Source organism: Sebastes fasciatus, chromosome 7 (assembly GCF_043250625.1).
Source record: "Sebastes fasciatus isolate fSebFas1 chromosome 7, fSebFas1.pri, whole genome shotgun sequence".
Classification (NCBI taxonomy): Eukaryota; Metazoa; Chordata; class Actinopteri; order Perciformes; family Sebastidae; genus Sebastes; species Sebastes fasciatus.
Window position 1 is genome coordinate 18,468,733 of NC_133801.1, and position 14,787 is coordinate 18,483,519.

The window sequence follows — 14,787 nt, forward strand, 5'->3', positions numbered from 1 at the left end:
CAACACATTCAGCACACTAATGACACACCATAACCCAAATTTCACAAAGGAAGTATTGTGTTGGAGTGCTATTGTACATGATTGCATTTAATCATGCACAAATCCTATCATATCTACTGTGCATGTATCACTGATCCAATACCAAACTGGTATTGCAGCTTTAACAGCAGCAAAGATAATATTTAATGGGAAATCCAGGCTATAGACTGATATAGTATTATGATATTTCCATACCAGCATTTACCTCATTCCGTTTAAACCTCAGCCAGGATTCTGCTGTACAGTACAACAACCTTCATTCTACACCACCACGGGACTGTAAAGCATACAGGTATACAAATTTTATATGAACTAAGCTCATGCCTTCCCATCTCAGCATGTTACACATCCACAAACATCAGCCTGCAGTTTGTAATTAGTTTGTTAATAATTTAAGTACCAATGTTTTCATGTTTGTGTGTGGAGCTGAGGATAGCGAACCAGTTTGTGCACATGTGCAAAGGCAAATGAGCAAAGATTTGTTTGAATTCGTCTTCATCAATCCCAGTGAGGATACATTCATTCAGGAGGGTGTGTTTGGATGTATGGGAACTATGTATACACACACTACATGCCTGTGCACAGTGACTTCATCAGATTAACTGAATCATTTATGTGGTAAGCTCAGGAGCAAAGTAGTGTGCATAATTGCATAACATCACTCCTATCTGCCATTCCTGCCATTAACTAAACGATTGGTCCCAGCACCTGCCCTGGTAATTAAAACCATAGAGATTAATCATACCCTCCCCTCCCCCCTTTCCCTTCAAACAACGCCTCAGGTTGAGATTTGTCTCTGCATCTACATGGAATCCATTCGACTCAAAACACAATACTTCCTCCCAAAAAATCCCGAGCAACCATTTTGAAATTGGGAGACTGACTTCTGAGGAAACATATCCTCTAACAAAGAACATTGTTGCCTCCAGGCACACACACTGTTATGTAATTAAGCTCCCTTTTCTTTCTGATTTGTCCTCATTTCATTTGCTGGCATCTGAGTGAAACAGAGAGAGCTGGGCAGTTGGCTCGTGTAACAGGTGGTCACCTAAAAAGGGCTTTAGCTCAGATGTGCCCTGAGGTCTGTGAGTACACATGTCCGAGTGTCATTAACCTAACGGCTCGCACAGCACATGGCTGGGTAATTAAAAGCAGGGAGATTAATCATGAAGTCTCCTTAAATGAGTCATCAGCTGGATATTAGCCTCTGCTTTAACCTCTGTTCATAAGAAGCATGTAAAAGTTTCACTTCTGAAGAGCTCAGGTCACGATTCAAAGCAACGCAGGACGCCTCCCTCACAGTTATTCACTCTCCTTCCCTCCCAACACGCCGTCTACCCTGTTCTTCAAGTGACAGTGAGTTAAATGAGTTCATAGATGCCAACTGAAGTCAACAGTGTATGAGGGCAAACCAAACCTGACTGGAGGCAAGGGCACAATGACTCAGCCATGGTGGGTCTAGCAGCCAGCCTTAATAAGTCACTGTGAGTGTTCATGGGGTTGAACTGAGGGAATTGACAGTGTGGTGCTGCTGACTTGTGGGTATTAGCTCAGCAGGGTTAATTGCGCTATTAAACTCTACCTGTGGGCTGAAATCTCACCGATCCACCCTACATGCCCTAAGTGACTGCACACACATACTGTACCTGTGCACACACATACATGAACACTTACATGTGCACACACACACACCAGCCCAGTATCCCTAGGAACTGTGTTCATACCGGATGATTCTGCAGCACATGTTGTATTGCCAAGCCGGCCGTTGTGAGCCGAAACAGCAAATAGAACCTGCACCCTCACATTTTAAATCCAAAGTGGTAAACACTACATATGCAGTTAAATATGGAAACACTTTGGGTTTCATACATTGCCAGAAAAAGGCTGAAGCTGCATGCTAACTCTGACATGGACAGGAAACGTTATTGTATCGTAACGTGCAGTCTGTTGAGTCTGGAAATCTCAAGCCTTGGGCCAGGAACGGCAGAGATCCCAGCTCAATGTTCTTCAGGTTCAATTTTAATGGTGTCAGAAAGTCAACACAGGTTACTCAAATGAATCACATAATGCTGTACAAGTATTTTGCAAAAAGCAGAGTTTTCATCGTGTTTAATATCAACAGACACAAACACAACCAAAACCCGAGCAGGTCCGGACACGTCTGTCCGGACGCAACTGCCCGCGGTCTTTAGATCATAACCTTATATACTTGGAACAAAGAACTCACCTCCTATTTTCCTGTCATCGTAAATTGCAGTATTCCTCAATTCTACTGGTCTCTGTCTTACTAATCAGCATATGACCTCTGCCATACATATGATCTTGGTACCTCCTCTGCCAGATTCCCTGTTTTGGGCCCCCTGCAGCTGCAAGGTTGCTTGGATCAGCATTACATCACTAGAGCTGTGAGTTACAGTGGCCAGTGTGAGTATTACAGCACTGGGGTCAACACAGCAGCACTATGATTGTATGCTGTGTCAGTAGTAAAAACAGTGTTATAGGATTAATAATTTTATCATTGTTTATCACATTTTTATATAGTTTAAAAGGGATTGCTTCCACAAGTCAAGCCAGCCGTCACTCTCATCTCTGGGGTCAAATCAGCCGACGCTACAACGGTAGAGCACCCATATACTGACATTTATGTTAAATGCATTCAAACGGCCCCGATGGAGCTGACCATGGATGTATAAAGAGAACGGAGCTTACGGTAAGAGGGAGCGATGGACTTTAGCGGAAGTATACACATGTGACTTCAGGACCTCTCTGACTACATACATGCTGAAAATCAAACATCTTTACTGTATTAATTTAGATATTTTCCATAGTAAAAGTCCCTAGAAGTGTTCAGAAGTTATTATTATACACAATTATACACAACATGTATCAATGAATACCAATGAAATGGTGACACTAAAACATTTGTACTATATAATAGCGTATGTAGTGTATTATATTGACAGATATTAATGACTATAAACATCTAACTCAAAAATCAAGTAATTTCGGTATGCCTGCTGACATGTTCATGTTTACTTAAAGGTCTTGGAAATTTGATGAAAATCTAAATGTCAGGATCGTACGTGGCATTATTATTACATGCAGACAAAACCACAAAGCCACATGATTATTGGAAAACCATTCCCAGAGAGTCTGCTAAAAGCTACTCAAATCTGCAACCTCTGACTCTGCAACCTCTGACTCTGCAACTTATTGGTTTTGCTTTGTATACAAATATTGGTGCTTTTAATTTAATTTACTAAAAAAATAAAATACTTTTGTATTAAGGGACTGCAGATGAAAATGAGATTCAAGCTAAGTCTAGTATAATACATCAAATGCTAAAATGAATGTTTAGTATTGTACATGCATCCTTACAAATAAAATAAATGAATTAATAAAAATTAGGGATGCACCGATATTGGATCGGGATTCAACTCAAATAGCTGGATCGGAAATCGGCGACAATGGGGCCAATGTATTCAATTCAATTCTATGTTTATATACTCCATACATTATATACTGGAATGTTAATTCCTGTGTAAATTTTGACCAATTTGTTGATGCATTAAAAAGGTTTACACTTGGATTGTAATTCCTGTTAATTTTTTTTTACCAAGTTGCTGGTGTATGACTTATTATTTTAATAATAAATAACAATTCAGCATTACATTTTGTTTTACAAAGTTAGGAAAGCAATGTATAAATCAAGCCTGATGTTTCTTTACATAACAAAGAATGATCCCTGTCACTTCCACATAGTGAGAAATACAGTTTATTAATTAAACACCAGTATCGGATTGGTACTCGGTATCGGCCGATACCCAAAGCCCAGGTATCGGTATCAGGACTGAAAAAGTTGGATCATTGCATCCCTAATAAAATGTATGCTCAGCTATGGCTGCGGTTTAACAATGGCATATAGCAGTATAAGTAACACTATGGCATCATTGTGTCAGAGGAAACTTAACTACCTAAACAGTCAACACTCGAAACTGAATGTGTCAGTGTTTTTTACTAAAGTGTGCTAAAAGTTGATGGAGCGTACACCTGAGAGATGGGACCATCTGTTGTGAAGCAGCATCTACTCCACTGTATCTGTGGTCACAAGTTTGGGGAGTGACTGCAATAAAGACATTATGGATACAAAAGGCTAAAATAATATGACACATAATTCACTATATGTGGCAAGCAATTTGGGATGATCGCAGTATGAAACTATTGCATCTTCACATTAAGAGGAGCAAGTTTATGACTTTCAGGCATCTATTATCCTTTCAGAGCGCCCCTGGCCATCTGAGAGGCTAAAAAACTTAATGAACGGGCAAAGAAAACTAGCAAACACACAGCCTAGCTCTCCAGGCGTCCCGGAGGACCTAATAATAAGAAATGTGATTTTTCATGAAATGTCAGTGGCAGTGAAATATCTGTTTTTTAATACATTCCCCTGCCGCCCTTTGCATAACTCATTCCAAGTAAATGGTTGTATATTGACAATGCATACATGTCTTGAAATTAGATTCAATGATAATCAATGAAACAAACTACATATTGATATATTTAAAACTGGAATAACATGCACACAGTTAAAACACGTCACTGATCGATCCATGTATGAATATTTAGCAAATGTTTTAAAGATTAAGGAATATCTATCTTTAATGTTCACGTGGCATGTGTCAGAGTGTCCTATCTGATACATTTTGAAGCAACTTGAAAAACATGTAGCATATTTCATTTGTCTATTTGAGGGCATTGTAATGGAATACAAAACAACACCATGGAAGATTTTGGCTCCACAAATCCATTATGAACAATAAGAAATGCCGGTTTTGGAGATATTGTGTGCAGCTTACAACAGATTTCCATAACAATCAATATTAATCCTCACTCTCTGGTTAAAAAGAGACTACACATGCTCTAAAAAATAAAGCCAAAGCCTGTTCTCTTGCAGCACCACAAACAGCATATTTAAGGTTAGCGAACGGATATCTGCTGAGGGAATTTCACGGCACTAGAGTGAGCCGACACCCAGTGGGTGCCAACAGCTAAATTTAGTGTTGGTCTCATAGGAGGGGGCCTTCCCTGTGGTGAAGCCCAATGCTAGGAAACATTCTGTGGGCTTCAGAGAGATAACAGAAGCTGATGTGACTGCCTGTCTGGATTTATTCATAACTAGTAGATACATCCTCTAGCTGTCTACCAAAAGCAACACGGATTAATACAGTGCTTTAGGACTCACTTACTGTATTTCTCTTAAACCTGCAGCAGAATGTTTTTGGCATCATTGGGCAAAAATGTCATAATAACCTTTCAGCATATTGTAATTCAATGTTCTGAGAGAAAACTAGACTTCTGCACCTCCTCATGGCTCTGTTCTCAGGCTTTAAAAAATCTAGCCTGTGACGGGAGACTTTGGCCAATCACAGGTCATTTCAGAGAGAGAGCGTTCCTATTGGCTGTTCAGTCAACGGAGGCAGCTGTCAATCACTCGCGAACTCCGATCAAATGTTCAAACTAGGCAGCGCTGATCAAATATGAATCAATATTCTGTTACTTATAATGCCTATTTCTCGCATCAAATGTTTTCAGAAACATCTTGTTGTGTACTGTTTAGCTGTAAAATGAGAAAGTTTGCTCCGGCTGGTGGGCAGTGCTTGGTATTCCCTCAACTGATCTCAACATGGCGGCCGGGTCACAAACTTTCTAATTTTTACAGCTAAACAGTACACTACTGTACAATATGTTTCTGAAAACATTTGAGGCAAGAAATAGGCATTACAGTAACAGAATATTGATTCATATTTGATCAGCGCTGCCTAGTTTGACCGTTTGGTCGGAGCTTGCGAGTGATTGACAGCTGCTCAGAGACGGCAGGCTCCAGCTCGGCTCTGATTGGTTGTCTGTGAAATCTTGCAGATGCGATTAGAAGCACCGGAGGACACAGAGGCACATGATTTTTTTTCAGATTCCCTGTCTCATGCACTACTGTCAGGATATAGTGACCGTTTTATAAAAATAACTCTTTAAAGTCATATTTGCTCCATTTCTACCCACTGCTGCTTTAATATTAAGTATAAGTAGTTGATCATGCTAAGGAAATGAAAAAAACGTTTTTAAAACCTTAGTGATCACACTATTTTTCTCTGCTCCTACTACTTTTCTTATTAAATTCATTTCAATAGGTGCTATAAGATGGAAAAACAATCTATCTCCTATGAAACCTCCTTCCTTTGATTTACGAACAGCAGATAATTGGTTTCTATATTCTGGTATTGAACTGGACAGAGGCGGTGTGTATGTGAGGGCTCTGCAGTGTGGATGAATGCAGCTCTAACGAAGGACCATGTGATTCTCCGGACTATTTTCCTAGGCGTTCACAGCCCTGTATTAACAAAGAGACTTATCTGTGTGTGGAAGATGATTTCTCCAAGTTAGCATAAGCAGTGGCTTATTCGGCTGGATGAAATTAAGACAGCAGATGCTCTTTCACTTAACTAATGGGGGAATACCACCCACAACAACAAGCCGCGCCATATGGTAGCGAACAAGGGTTTTCATGTAATATGCGACATCTTGTCATGTAGTCCCATGTTTGAATCAATAAGAGGTCTTTCTCAACAGAATGTTCTCTCATTTTGTGAATTGATTTCACCTAATATACTATATTGAACATTTTATGTGTTTATCTCTTGGAGCTATTAAATTATGCTATTCGTGATTAAAGTTTCACTTGTCTGTGTTGTATTTCTTATTAGAAGCAATACTGAAGCAAATTCAATTATTTATACTCTGTCAGGTCAAAACCGCTGTAATTAATCTTTCATTGCTCTGCAACAACTGCCAACAACACTACGAGTTCTACATTGTTCCGCTGCTGCAACACAGCGGTAAAAAATTAAATGAAAGTAACCTTTTATATGTACCTATCATACCAATCAGGGGGGCTATCAGAGGGCATGGAGACCATACATGCCAACTCATTTGCAAATGAAAGTCCATTTTATCCCCAGAGGTGCCAACACCACAGCAGGGACAAAGATAACTTCCTCAGTTCACCTACACCGAGCTCGCTGCTGGCTGCTAGATGGTCCTGGCGGGGAGCGTGGCAGGGGCGGGAGGTTGTTTTTGGCCGTGATACATTCAGAGAAGGCCAGACAGTGACATTACGCCAGCCAGGCAGAACTCGAGGGACAGCCACGTTAAATACCATCTCCTGGAGCGCAAATGGCAGGGAGTTTGTTGTGGTGTTTGGGGGGTATGTGTTTGTTTGTGTGCCTTGGTGTGCTTTGAAATGTGTGTGTGTGTCTGCGCTTGTGCATATCTATGTACTTGTACTGCCTTGTGCATAAATACCCACACATAGGCAGGACACACGCAAACACATACTGACAGTGCACTGGCAAACGACACTGGTGCTGTGCGCAGATGACATTAGAAGAAAAGGAAAAACAGGCCAACTGCCTAATTATCCATCAACAATGCACCATGACTGAGATAAACATAAACCACCATCGCTGCGGAGGTGCTTTTGTACAATCAGGTGGAGGGTGGGAGAGAATGCAGAGAGAGAGAAAGCAGAGACATGGGGCTGCTTTATCCCACAATACTCACAGAAAAGGAATGATTTGTTCTTGGTCTTGTTGATAGTGATACAGTAAACTTTGAAGCTGTGTTGTTTTCAAAATACAGAAGATGATTTGGGGCAAAAAAAAACACCAAAAAGATTCTGAAAAAACCTCCGCTGTGCTGTGGCAGAGCTGTGAGACGCGGAGCAGACAGGAGAGTCATACAAAACATGTCTTGTTCAACAATGAGAAAATGATTGAACAAGATACCGTTGAAAGATGACAGTTGAACTGACTCCATGTTGTCAAGGCTCAAAATACTGGAAGGATAAAAAGACTTACTTCTCTCACACAATAGGGGATGTAAAGTGTGGAGGAAAAGATCAGAATGAGGCTGTTCCAATATGCATTTATGAGCCTGTAAGACTGGGAGTTAAACTAAATAATGATTTCATCATTACTGAAACTCATTTCTCCGGAAATGAGTGCACTGCACTGCAGTTTTATCATGCCGTGAACTGAATCCACGACACCAGAAGAGACTAGTTTGCACCAAGGCAAACTATTTGCTTTCAATACTTTTGAGTTTACTTGATGTTTTAATAGCCTCCAAATAACCACATGGGGATTCATATACTGATTTTGTGTTATTAACTTCCACCCTTCTCCCCTGAAAACACATCTCGCTCTCAGCTGCCTGTTCCTGAAAGTTGACAACCGTGCTATAAATTTAAAGCGAGCCACGATAGGAGCACAGTCTGTGAGCTAAAGAGAATCAATCTCATTCTCAATCCCCATCTTTACCTCCCCATTTGTTTCTATATACAGTAAACACACACACACACACACTAAGTTTCTCACCTAAGACTAAGGGGTCTTTACATAAATAAATAAAGAGACAGTCAGTCAAACTTTTGGTAGACGGGGAGCTAGTGACAGGGTGTCAGGGACCTGCTGACTGTAGGAGAATAATAACAAGAAGGAACAACTCCCATTGGTTACCGACAGAGTCTGGCAGGTTATGAGACTTTTGAACCATGCCCTCTCTGATGCAACGCCTAGTCAGTTTCAACCGTGGTCCACCGACCTGCCACAATTTCAAGAGGCAGAATGTCACAGTGGCTTCTACTAGACTTTATTGTATTAAACTCTTTTTAAGTTGCAGGCCCAAAAACGCCACTGATTTAGCCAGGAATTATACTAATCATACTATATAAAAGTGATCCAGTGGTGATGCTCAACTTGCAATCGCGATATATGCTATAATGTGTCAGCGAAATGTTGGGAGAGCAGCCTATAGTACATTTTTAACATCTGGGTTAAAGCAAATGTTAAGATTAGGGTTTAAATGCAGGTTAGCAATGGGGTTGGCATGATTACATATTCCGTAGCAAACAGAGTAGTTGCACTTGGATTGAACTAATAGTAAAAATATCCTAATATCTATCTAATAAAAAGTGTTATTATATTTGTGCTACGATGTCTGTGGTGTATTGTGGAATAACCTTAAATGATTAAACTCTTCTCGACATCAATATTTCATGAATTTCTCTCTGCAACACGGCATAGAACAAAAAGACATGTATGCTGATTTGTCTTTGTCTAGGCTGGGCCTAGTGTATCTCAGAGCCAATTAGGACTGCATTATATCCACACATGAAGTTTTTCGCGAGTTGATACCTCAAGCCATGTGTGACTGGGGAAACACAAAGTTTTTCGCAACACTTTTGATTGAATTTCTTCAGCCAATTCTCCCATTAGGGACTGTGAAGTTAGACTGTGCTATCAATTTGAGCTGACATTTCAACGGCTTTAAACTCGAGCTCGATAATTAAAATTTGAAATTCATTCATTCAAAGATTTTTCAATTAATATGGAAAATAAAATCCTTTTTATGCATGTACTATATGAATACCCTGCAAAAGCGAGTTGTAATGTCTCTGAACCAATAAAAAAGAAGATCAACATGTGCCGGCAGCAGTTTTTTCCACTGCTACCAGATTGTACAATATTGCAATTTAGTCTTACAAATTTACCTATTCTGAAGGAGAGCGGGCCACCAGAGGTGCTTCTCACCCACATGGCTAAGAAGAGCAGAAGCGCCCAGGCTGTGAGCATCTTCTATGACTCCTCATGGGTCCTGCCCCGGGGGTGCCCCTGTCACAGCCACCTGCAAAATATACAAAGAAGAGCACACCATTTATACATCAACCAACATGAAGAGGGACACACAAAAGCCAGAGCTGTGCAGCAGACTGTTCAACCAGCAGACAAAGAGGAATTTCTCTCTCTGTCTATCTGTCTCGCTGCATGCTGGGAATCTGTTAGTGAGATTGTGAAACTGCTGCTAAGTGAATCTGATACCCACGGAAGTTTTGATGACTTTTATCCCCTCATTGCTGTTTTTTCTGTGTTATTGGGTAAAGCTGGGCTCAGACTACAGGAGTTTCAAAACTTATTTTGTAATCGGGTACATAAGGAGAATCCTCACATACTGTATGTTCTTCTCTCTAATTTCAAACATGCACACACTACAAGATTTGAAAATAATGGCATATCACGCACTATAGGATATTATAAAGATTATCGTGCCAGGGGGAGCAACGCACTACCTCACGTGATCTCATGGGGAAGCAGATGTAAATAAAATGAGAGACTGAGGTTGTGCTACAATTTGCTGTAGTAAATTGACAGATTAAGTATGGAAAGTATGGACGTAATCATCCAGATTTTAACTCCTAAATATCAAACGTGTTTGAAATCATCGGGGCGGCAATGATGAGTCCGCGAACAGTTCTGGAGGTTTATGACTGGATCTGTAAACCCCTCAAATTACCAGATAATCTGGGCCGTACATTGGTCCAGACCAAGGTCCTAGACTGGATTTCCCGGGGATATATCGTCCCAAAACTCCTGTAGTCTGAGCCCGGTTTAAGAGCAAGTTTGCTTCTTGTGTTTTTGATAATTGTGTCAGAGCACCCAGGCAACTTCCATAATGCTCAGTTTGGACCCAAAAATTTGTCCTGATGATGGTTTAGATACTAAAAGCTTGACTCATCTGTTGGTCACTTATCTTGCTTAAAGTCTGTGTAAAGCAAAAATAAATATGCATTCTGTGTTTGTAACGCCACAGAAAAATGTGTTACTAACCACCCAGCCAAATTTGAATGATTAAAAAAATCACCAAGCATATAAAATTAGCTTTCTAAATGATGGAAAAATAAGCAGTATTCTCTGCTCTGAGAAGCTGGGGGCGTGTCGCTGAAGGCGCTGAAACCTGAAACCTCTCTTAATACATCCATGGCTGAAACCACACCCACAAGTGGGGAAGGTGCAGTTTACAGAAAGAGAATAAATACACATAGGACATGGGACGGATTACAATCATAAAAATAAATACAAAACAAAAACAGTGATGAAAATGACAATCGTGGGGCTCAAATCCACAATCCTGACAATATGAGTCACATGCTCTACCGAGCGAGTTAATCTTTGATAAAAGTCTGGGTTTCTGTTTTGGCATTCACAAACCAGGTTTGTTAAGACGGGGTGGGGTTATGATAAGGATGGCTCCAGTGCGTCATCGAGCCATGATTTCAGCCCCGCCTAAAAAATCCTGAACACAAAACTGGCAAAAAAGAGTTTAACGGTCTAACTCCACAATCCAGTACTACAATGTTCACAGTCTTTGCACATGTTTTCAGTTATTATTCTCCAACATTTATAATGTGTTTAGAAACAAAACTCTGAATTTCCTTTACACGGCCTTTAAGGGCACCCCAGTGGTGGCAATTTGGGATTGGCAAGCAGTACAGGGATCGAACTGGTAACTTTCCAGTCAACCTTCAAGCCTCCATTGTCCTATATCGAGGTAGAAAAATAAAATCCGCCCATGCATGCAGCACATGCACTTCTCACAAGCTTTTAAGCTGTAATGTCTTTCTTATTGCTAGGTCGCAGGCTGGCTATGACAACCTGTCACACTGCATGTGTCACTCATGTATGAATAAGGCCCTGTTTGCAGCGTTCAGACTCTGAAGCATGGTATCCTCTGTGCCCTCTGTTTTTCATTATACTTCCCTTCTTTTTGAGTTATTCTGTCTCAGTATCTGCTCTTCTGTTATAAGTTATTCAGTGATCTTGATGCACCATTTTTGTTTTCGCTTTTTTTATTCCACTCTAGTTCTCTTGCGTCATTGTTTCCATCTAAGTAAATCAATGTGACGGCAGCCTCTCATTGACACAGGCGGAAGATTGCAGAAAGTTTATATTTTTCTTTTTTTCATATTAAAAGTGTTTGACCAATAGGGGGGGAACAGACTGTACAAATGCTTGATAGCGGTCCAAATCTAGTTGACTAAGGCAGCATGGCAACTGTTGGGGTTGAGCTCTGTTTCCCAAATTTAACACTGACATCACATCATGTGCTGCTTTTCTCTTCATGTCACTTCTTTAAAGAAGGCATCCAAGACTTAAAATGTGCAAAAAATGACAAAAAAGCACAATATGTGAAAGATATTAACATGATATTGTGTCCTGTGTGTCAATTCATTACATTCTGTTCCCTGCGATTCTTCTTCTGTAGTTTCAATTCAGTCATACTGTGCCGAGTTTCAGAACAGGGTGTTTAAACATTAATGGTGGGAGGGGAAAACAGAAAAAACAGTGGTTGCAGATATGATAAATCAGAAAGTTGGTTGTAGTTCTCCTTCAAGAGACCCACAGCAGTGAGGATAATTAGGTATATTGGGGCCTTTGGAGGGGGGTACATTATGTCCTTACTCATGGGAATAGTTTAAGTGCAGAAGATGCCCGGCCTGTATTTATCAAAGATTTCAGACTGCCTAATTAGTCCTAATTGAACCACAATTCAACCCATGATAAATACATTACATGATACATAATACATAAAAGCATTCAACTCTCCAAACCTAACAAATTACTCTCATCTCCTCCAGGATTTAGAAGACCTGCTGAGCTGTTAGGAGTTCCCAGCAGGTGGATAATGAAAGGACAAACACACACACACACACATATTTATATTCCAGGTGTGGAAATATGACGGACATTTAATTTAGAAGAACAAGCTTCTTCAAACAAAATTATTGTATTGAAACGTATTTTGACAGATTTTGTCCATGTTCGGGATAATTGCTCCATCTATAAACCCGGACCCACGCCGCAGAGGTCTTTCATTTCTTGCTTAATTGAAAACATGGAAATTGAGTTAAACAGCGCTGATTTGGTAGCAGCTGTGACTTCATTTATTGCACCTCAAAGCTCATATACCATGAATATTCAATAGTTTTCCCACCACTAAAACAATGTAGATTAAGAATTAAACAAAAGATAAAAATACATATTCAACACATATTGGTATGCATACATTATCCTTGATATTGTGGCCAACTTTAAGGATAACATCATATAAAAATGTTTCCCATTATACTGAAGCAGACCAAAAGCAGTGTCATTAGCCGTGCTTACATCCAGATATTTTTATGCACATTTAGAAGTATCACATGAGAAAAGCTGAATGGAAACGTCAAAATTCGATAAAACTTCCTCAATTGCGTAAATACGTTTTTGAGCTAGCTTGAAATGGTTTTGCCTTTGTCGAAAAAGAGTTGATGCACTAAATGGGATATGGAAACGCCTTTGCCGAATAAATTCTGACGTAGCGAACATTTAACTCACATGACTGATCAGCTGTTTCTGCTGTTGGCGTCTTCTCAGATATTGCCATAGCAATGCAAATGCTTGTCTTCATCTCCAGATAGCATAAAACATAGTCAATACTAGCTGACATGAAAGAACAATTAAAAATTGTCCAATTGAAACAAATTCCTGAAGACCTCTCTCCATTTTTCTCTCATACATGGGTTAGATGGCCAAGACAACTTGTTTTCTTTCCAGTTTGCAACCTCTACTTCTTGTTTACTGCCAGATTACAGCCATGTAATTCACATTTCCTTTTTGCAACATTTCACAAGTTTGCTTAAAATTCACTTGACAACTTAATGGAAACACGGCTAATGACTCATCTAAATTTTTACTCTGGCTAAGACACATTTAACAGCCATACTAATAAAACAATGTTAAGTTTATCACTAGACTGAATTCAATTGGTTTAAAGCTACTATAATCGTCATTTGATACATTTATTATAATGTCTCGTAACTTTACTGTTTTAGTTCACTCTCAACGTTCTTATACCGGCGTTTTCAGCCGCAGGAGTTAGCAGTTCTCAGCGAAAAAGCACTAAACCCACTGTACACTACCTGCTCAGCACCAAACAACAGACAGATACAGTTAGCAACTACTGGTGAACGTAGTGGATGTTTTGCAGCCATATATTTTCCTCAACAGTTGGTAGAGACCAAAAACAGAGCAAAAAGAGAGTGAATATTGGACTTGATGACCAAAAAAAACGACTCCAAATGGATGAATGAATGTTGCTTTGTGTCTACAGGATGTGTAAATAAGCAACAGTTTGCTAACAATTCAGTCCAATGTCATAAATGTAACACTTTAAGTGCATTTTTGTTATTTTTTTTTAATTTTTATTGCATCAAATTATGCGTAGTTCAGTCTGGCAGATTTTTGAATGTGTACACCAGAGATACTGAGAAAAACCACAGGACGCCTTCATTAATTTCACAACACGATTCTGAGTGTTAAACAGTAAAAAATTAATTCATGGTATTTTTAGTCCTATTTTGACTCTCATTTTATCAAGGTTTAGCTTTGCTATTTAATCTTTATTAAAATGTAGTGAAGGAACGGGTGGTTCTGGTAAGCAGAGACAGAGGGCAGAGTCCTTGTCTTTGTGTTTATGTTGCAAAGAATAGACAGATATTTTAAAGTAGAGGTCAGTATAAGTCAGTGCAACCGAGTGACAGTATTGTTCTGGGAACGAACTGTATAAAGGACTTTACCTTGGACAGGACAAACAAAGAGTCTCTTTATACTCATCTTTCCAAATATAGTGAGGCGGTTTGATTTGTTAGATGTGTGGAGGACAAAGCATCCAGATGTCAGACAGTACACCTGTGAAGATGGCAGGCAGCAAGATTAGCGCAGCCAGACTCAATAGACTGGGGCTTCTATTTTCGTTCAGGCACAAAGCCAGCAGAGGTGCAAATGTAGCCACAATGTCATTTCCATCACCACTCCACTG

The 14,787-nt window shown here is 39.8% G+C and overlaps 1 protein-coding gene across 6 annotated transcripts in view; it reads right to left on the bottom strand.

Moving 5' to 3' along the window:
• The window catches only part of grik4 (glutamate receptor, ionotropic, kainate 4), a 341,658-nt gene that overhangs the window by 167,195 nt on the left and 159,676 nt on the right, over nt 1-14,787 (bottom strand). For all 6 annotated transcript variants that reach the window (XR_012594732.1, XM_074642015.1, XM_074642012.1 and 3 more), the window contains exon 3: nt 9,644-9,777. Coding sequence is in view for 5 of the 6 variants with exons in the window: in XM_074642015.1 (XP_074498116.1) it covers nt 9,644-9,725 (82 nt within the window). In the remaining variant the exon portion in view is untranslated. The remainder of the gene's footprint in view (nt 1-9,643; nt 9,778-14,787) is intronic.